Genomic DNA, 6,453 nt, shown 5'->3' with positions numbered 1-6,453 from the left:
GGCCCCGCACGCCGCCGCCAGCCCCGCGCGCCTCCGCCGCTGCGTACAGACGCTCTCGCACAAGCTCACGCTCAAGGCCGAGGCGCTGCACGCGCGCATCCAGCGCAACCTGGACCAGCTGCGGGAGGAGCTCAGCGCCTTTGACGGCGCCCGCGCCGATGGCGCGGTCGAAGGGACCAGCCGGGACCCCCAGGGGCTGTCCCAGGAGGTGCACCAGCGACTCCAGGCTTTCCGCCACAACACCTTCCTGCAGATCGCCGACTTCACCCGCGCCATTGACCGTGAGACCGAGGAGGTCCAGCTGCAGCTGGCGCCGCCCCCTCCAGGTCACAGTGCCTTTGCCCCAGAGCTTCTTCAAGCTGACAGTGGCAAAGCCCTGAGCAAGCTGCAGGCCCGTCTCGAAGACCTGTGGGAAGACATCAATTACAGCCTTCATGACCATGATCTCAGCCATCAAGAGGAGCCCTGAGGGTCCACTTGTCCAGGCCCACTTCCAGGCTTCTTGTCTGAGCCCAGGATCTGAGCCCACCCCCAGGCTTGGCTCAGTCCTTGACAGTGGCCTGTCAGGGAGAGGGTGGAGGGCCCTGCACAGGATAGGCGCGGCCACCATAGGGACTCTTGTCCCTGGAATAGCCAGCGTCCTGAGATTCCCCCATCCGGACGCATTACACTCACCAGGCTTTGCAAACCCAGCTTCCCGTGTTCATTTGGGAATCCTCACAAGTTGCTCCATTCCGGGATGGTGGGAGTGGGGAGGGAGAGAGGCGGTCTGTGTGCAGGTAATTAAGTGCAAGCCTGTTGCCATGGTGCTGGAACCTGTACCTCTTCTTCCTGGGACTTGACTCTGATCCCTTCTGGCCACCTGGTGGCCGCTGCTACAGCGGGTCTACAGAGAGGAGCTCTTTTCTCTCCAGGGCTGCCAGGGCAGCTTCTGCTGGGGGAAGCGAAGGGAGAAGGGAAGAAAGTGTGATGAGAGCATAGGAAGGTGTGTGCCCCTGCTGGGTCTGATGCCGGTGGGCACAGGTGGTGGGGGCTGTGGTGCGAGGGAGCAGTCTGTGCTTCCTTACACGGCTCTACATGGAAACATCGGACCAAATCCTCCAGACTGTGCGGGCTTCTTTCACCCATGGGGACGCCTACTCGGCATCCTCTCCATCTGGGACCCCTCACTTCTGACTCCCAGGCTGAAGCCTGGACTTCTGACTCCAATGAAAATAGAGGCATATGGTGGATGCACATTTGCCTGGTCTCTTATTTGGGTCGTGTCTGAAAGAGCACCCATCACTCTTTCCAGCCCCTCCGTGCTCTGTCTCACAGACCCCCTCCCAGTCCAGGTCTGTCAGCGGGCTCTGGCTATGGCTGGGCTCTGCCTTAGATGACTGCTGTCTGTCATGCCTGGGTGTGGTCCTGGGTTACAGACCCTCCTTCTGCACCTGCATCGTTCGCCAACCTTATCACCGGATAGTGTGCGTGAAGGGCAGGCTCCTGAGGCGGCCTGTCGCCCCTGCTTCTGCAGTTGCAGATTTTGAGTGGCCTCTTTATGATGGGTTCTTTCCTTGGGACTTCCAAATCTTAAGCCCCCCTTTTCCATATACAGATTGACTTAGGGGCAACAAAGGTCCTCATAGATCTCTCTGGGAACTGTGAAATTGGAGATGGGTGAAGTGGAGGGGGAGTGGAGGTAAATACGCCCCATCTGGCACCTTTGGAAATGTCCTGTCCAGCACCTTTTCCTCCCCGCGCAGCTTGCCTGGCACAGGGTTCTCGGCACCCCATATGAATTTGGCCTAATCATACCCGCAGGCTGGGCCTCTTCCATGACACCCTAGACTTAGCAACAACAGAAACGCACGAAAGGTGCCCAGGGAGAGGAGATACCGGAAAGGAAAGTTACCCCAAAAAGAGGTGTTTTTATTGTTGTTGGTTAGGAAACTAGGAGGAAGGAGTCAGCCGGGGTTGGATGTGTTGCGGTTGAGGGGGTGGAATAAAAACGAGGTCTGCGTATTTGTGGTTGGAATCTGGGCAGGTGTTTATGAGGACAGAAATAGGGAGTGAGAACAGGAGGGGAAAGAGTGATTGAGGGACTGAGGGAGGGGAATCTATAGCAAATGTCTGGCCCAACAGTGGACGGGAGCCAGAGCCCGGCCGGAACCGCACCTCCGTGTGGGTACGGAGGGACAAGCCAAGCCCCTTGCCATCAAGGCTCTTGCATTTATGGACAATAGTTAGAGCCCTGTAGGATGGAGCTATTGCGAAGGAGCAAAACCCAGAGTCCCGGGTCGGAAAGGGCGTCCAGCGGGGAGGCACCGCGGGAACGGCGGTGGAGGCGAAGCCTGAATCCGGCTGACTCTGGAAGTCTGGACCGTAGAATCCCAGCAATGCAGAAACCTTACCAAACACCGTTCCCTAGGGCCCTAAATCTGCGGCCTTTTCAGGAAAAGGCGGGGCGGCGGCCAGCGGAAGTGACGCCAGGGGGTGGGTCCACGAAAGGAGCGGAAGCCGGAAGTGGAGGCCTGAGCTGCGCGCGGTGGTGATGGCGGCCAGCGGGGCTGTGGCGCCTGGGACCCCGGCGGCTCCCGCCGCCCCGCCGCCCTCCCGGGCCCAGGCTCCAGCCCCCGAGCACCTGTTCCGGCCACTCAGCGCCGAGGACGAGGAGCAGCAGCCCACCGAGATCGAGTCGCTGTGCATGAACTGCTACCGCAACGTGAGGCGGGGGCGCGGCCCGGGCGACCGGAGGCTGAGCCCAGGCGGGAAGGGCGGCGGGGTTGGCGACCCGGTGGGCCCCGCTGGGGACCCGGAGGCGAGGCACCCTCGGGGGCCGGTGGACGGGGAACTGGCGCCTCTTTGGTTCTTTCTAGCTGCTCTCTGCTTTGTCAGGGCACGACGCGCCTCCTGCTCACCAAGATCCCCTTCTTCAGAGAAATAATCGTGAGCTCCTTTTCCTGTGAGCACTGCGGCTGGAGCAACACGGAGATCCACTCGGCGGGCAGGGTCCAGGATCAGGGAGTGCGCTACGCTCTGACCGTCAGGACCCAGGAGGTGAGAGGAGCCCAGGGCAGGTGCCCGAGTGTCTTCCGAGAAGGCCTGGGGACTGGAGCCAGAGCTCTGGTGTCCGGGTGGCGCGGCCGCGAAGGAATGCCCCTACGTGCCCAAGCCTCGCTTTCCTCCTTTGTAAAATAGTGTTTGTGAGGGTAAAATCGGCGGAGTAAAACAGTTACAATACCAAGAGACCGGGAAAAGAGATCCGAGCACCCTTTATTACAGAGGCACAGATAAATGTTTGCCTTTATTGGGAGCGCTCTCGGGCGAGGTTCCCCGGTCCGCACAGGACGGGCCAGGGACGTCCCCAGGAGAACAGAGGACTAGGCTTCTTATGGGACAGCAGCTCTGATGTGTTTCTGGGGGCGGAGAACCCCCTGGAACCCTGTAAGGCGGAGAGGTGCGCAGGAGCAGATGACGTGTTTCTGGAGAGCCAGCCGAGGTGGCCGGTGCAGATGACGTGCTCCCGGCAGCGGCAGGCAGCTGGGTGCTCCTCTCCCCCAGCCCGCCAAGCCTGTCATTCCGACCTTTTTGGTGTTATAGGGCGACCAGGCAAGTGCAGCTACTCCCTGCTGACAGGGGCGGCGTCGTTAATAGTAAGGGTCGGTGAGAAGCAGGTGGGGGGGGTGCAGGAGCATTTGGTTCACGGTCACTGTGGAGATCTCCTGGATGCGGCCTCTGATGAGTCTCAGAACCCAGGGAGCAAACGTGAGTAGAAACCATAACGACTAGTATTGGTGTTAATCTAGGGACGGACCCGCTCATTGTGGGGGATTGCCACCGCTGGAGATTGTTCGGGGGTTGGGTTATCGGGTCTTAGGGGCTTCCCGTACCTTGGCCGAATTTTGTTCATTGGTTTCTACGCTACCTGGTTCATTTAAGGAAGAGCAGCATTCTTGGCGGACGAAGAAGCAGGGCCCCCTTCGTCTGCAGTGAGAAGATGAGGAGCACGGCGGTTTTGAAGGGCCGCTTGGGCAACAGAGGCAATGTGGCGTTGGAGGGACGCCAGGGCTTCTGCCGAGGCCTCGACTGCCCCTGGAGTTGTCAGTGAGGTCCCGAGAGGGGCTGGTAGAATGAACGAGAGCCCCACCACCCAGCCCCGTGGCCACTAGGGGTGAAGCTAGAGACGCCCCGATGACGAGGGGCAGGAAAACCGCCCGTTTGGATGGAGTGGGGCTGGGTGTGGTGAGGAGAGTCAGCTCGGCCGTGTAGAGTGAGCGGGGACCAGAGAGCCGGGAGCACGTAGGAGAGCCTGGGTTGGGCTGAGTTTTGGAAGCCAGTGCACCAGAAGAGCCCGCCAGGAGAGGCCTGTCGGGAGGTCGGGCTGGTGAGGGTGCTGTTGCGGACGGCCAGGCCGTGCCCGAGGAGTCCGATCCTTGCTGAACTACGGGAGAGAGAAATGCTGGTCCGTTGTCAGACTGGAAAGGTCTCGGGGGACCGAAGCGAGGAGGGTGGAGGCCGCTGTGTCCGCGTCTCCTGTGAGGCGGGAGGTGCCTCCATCCAGCCTGTGAGAGTGTCAGTTAGAGTGAGGAGGTCACGGTCAGACTTGTGTCGAGGCCCAGGGTGAAGTCCCGTCGCCAGTCCTCCCCGGGCTGGTGTCCTCGGAGCTGGTGCTGGGGTCCAGCCTGCGGACCCCCCTTGTGGACTGACTGGGGTACGAAGGGCACAGGATTGGTAGATCGCGACAGTGAGTGTGTTACGATTGAGGATTCCGGGGATCCGGAGATCCTAGGCGGGCTTTGGGGCCTGTACGTGGCGAATCATGCATGTCTGGGAGGAGGGTCTTAGCCAGGGCCTTGGGCAGAATTAGGCCTTGGGTGCTGGAGGCAGAGCCACCCTTTGGGCCCTGAAATGCCTCGGGAGGCGCATTTGGCTTTTTCCTGGTCCGAGTACCGTGGTAGGTGGGAGGCGCTGAGGAACAGAACCGGGGAGGAGCTGGACCGTCGGGCCGGCTCTGGCGGTGAGGTCTGCTTCATGATTTCCCGGAGAGATTTCAGCTCGGAGCGGGCGGCAGTCGACGGGCCGTTTATAACCGCAGGGCGCTCAGTGGTAAGGAAGCGTCGCCCCTGCCAGAGGGTGGGATGTGCGGGTGCCATTTGGGAGGCGGACTTGGAGTCTGTGTGAATGATGGTCTTCTCCCCTGGAGTGGTGTAAGGCCCGACGAGTTCAGCCTTTTGTGAGGAAGTGCCTGTGGGAACGGGAGACGCTCCAGCCACCGCGGAAAGAGCAACGACAGCGTAGGCAGCCGGCGGGCCCCGTGCCGCCTAACAGAGCTCCTTCCACGCCCAGGACGGTGTCAGGGCCGCTCAGGGGCTGGGCCTGCACTTTTGGATTGAGACCTTGGGGCACGAGTGTTCTCAAGAGGCACTTGCAGAATGGGGGGGGCTGGGTTAAGGCGAGGTGAGCCAGCCAGGGTGACGTGGGGGTCAAGAAACGGGAGGTGAGATGTATGAGTGCGTGATGGCGCTGGGAGGGACAGGGAGCGGTGGCCCTGTTCCCACACTTGAAACAAGCCCCGGGAGGGGATCGAGTGGTGTCCTTTTTCCACTGGGTTCCGCCACCAGAACCAGCCGCCATTGCCGTTGGCCCCCGGGCAGCCACCAGGGCGGGGTTTGTGTGGTCCCTTTTGCTGTAGGTGGGCTTGCCTCCTTGATCCTGGGGTTTCCTCCCTGCTGGTATACACTCTGAAAGCCATTTTTACTAGGTCCGAGATAGGGGCTTGGGGCCCCTCTTCGGCTTTTTAAAATTTCTTTTTAATATCTGAGGGGGACTGAGAAATAAAATGGGTTGTTAAAACTGTGGCCCGGGCTGGGGAAGTAGGATCCAGGCGGGTCAATGGAGTTAAGGCCTCAGTGAGCCAATTAAGGAAAACGGCTGGGTTTTCGTCAGCACCTTGGATGATTTCGCTAAGCTTTTCAAAGTTAATGGTTTTGTTGGAAGCCGTGCGCATGCCTGCCCGTAAGCATTGGATCATGCGATCTCGGAGGCGGCGGCCATCGTGGCCTTGGTGGTGGTTCCATCGGGATCTACAGCCGGAACTGCCTCTTGCCCAGCGGCCACGGTAGGATCGGTTAGATTGCCCTGACCAGCATGTTCACGGGCGGCGGTCTGGATTCGTTTCCTCTCCTCCGGGGTGAGGGTTGAGGTTAGTATGACATGTATGTCCTGCCAGGTAAGGTCATACGCCTGGGCTAGATACTGGAACTCGTTAAGGTAGTTAGTGGGGTTGGCTGAAAAGGACCCGAGGCGTTTTTCTATTTGAGACAGGTCCTGTAAGAAGAAGGGCATTTGGATTCTAACAGTTCCCTCCCTTCCTGCCACCTCTCGGAGAGGGCAGATTAGTGGGGAGGGGTCATCCATTTCTGTTTTGGATCGAGTTGGAGTAGCGACTGGGGAGGGTTGAAGAGGGAGTTC

General features: G+C 60.0%; 2 protein-coding genes across 2 annotated transcripts in view; both read left to right on the top strand.

The window, feature by feature from the left end:
- Positions 1–1,238, top strand: part of APOA5 (apolipoprotein A5) — a 2,710-nt gene extending 1,472 nt beyond the window's left edge. Inside the window, exon 4 of the mRNA XM_029915697.1 lies at positions 4–1,238. Within this exon, the coding sequence (XP_029771557.1) occupies positions 4–469 (466 nt within the window). The 3' untranslated portion in view covers positions 470–1,238. The remainder of the gene's footprint in view (positions 1–3) is intronic.
- Positions 1,239–2,501: 1,263 nt separating this feature from the next.
- Positions 2,502–6,453, top strand: part of ZPR1 (ZPR1 zinc finger) — a 12,233-nt gene continuing 8,281 nt past the window's right edge. The window contains exons 1-2 of the mRNA XM_029956269.1: positions 2,502–2,704; positions 2,878–3,039. Of these exons, the coding sequence (XP_029812129.1) occupies positions 2,534–2,704; positions 2,878–3,039 (333 nt within the window). The 5' untranslated portion in view covers positions 2,502–2,533. The remainder of the gene's footprint in view (positions 2,705–2,877; positions 3,040–6,453) is intronic.

This window comes from Suricata suricatta, chromosome 11, assembly GCF_006229205.1.
Source record: "Suricata suricatta isolate VVHF042 chromosome 11, meerkat_22Aug2017_6uvM2_HiC, whole genome shotgun sequence".
Classification (NCBI taxonomy): Eukaryota; Metazoa; Chordata; class Mammalia; order Carnivora; family Herpestidae; genus Suricata; species Suricata suricatta.
Note: the sequence above shows the minus strand (reverse complement) of the source record. Positions and strands in the feature narration are given on the sequence as shown.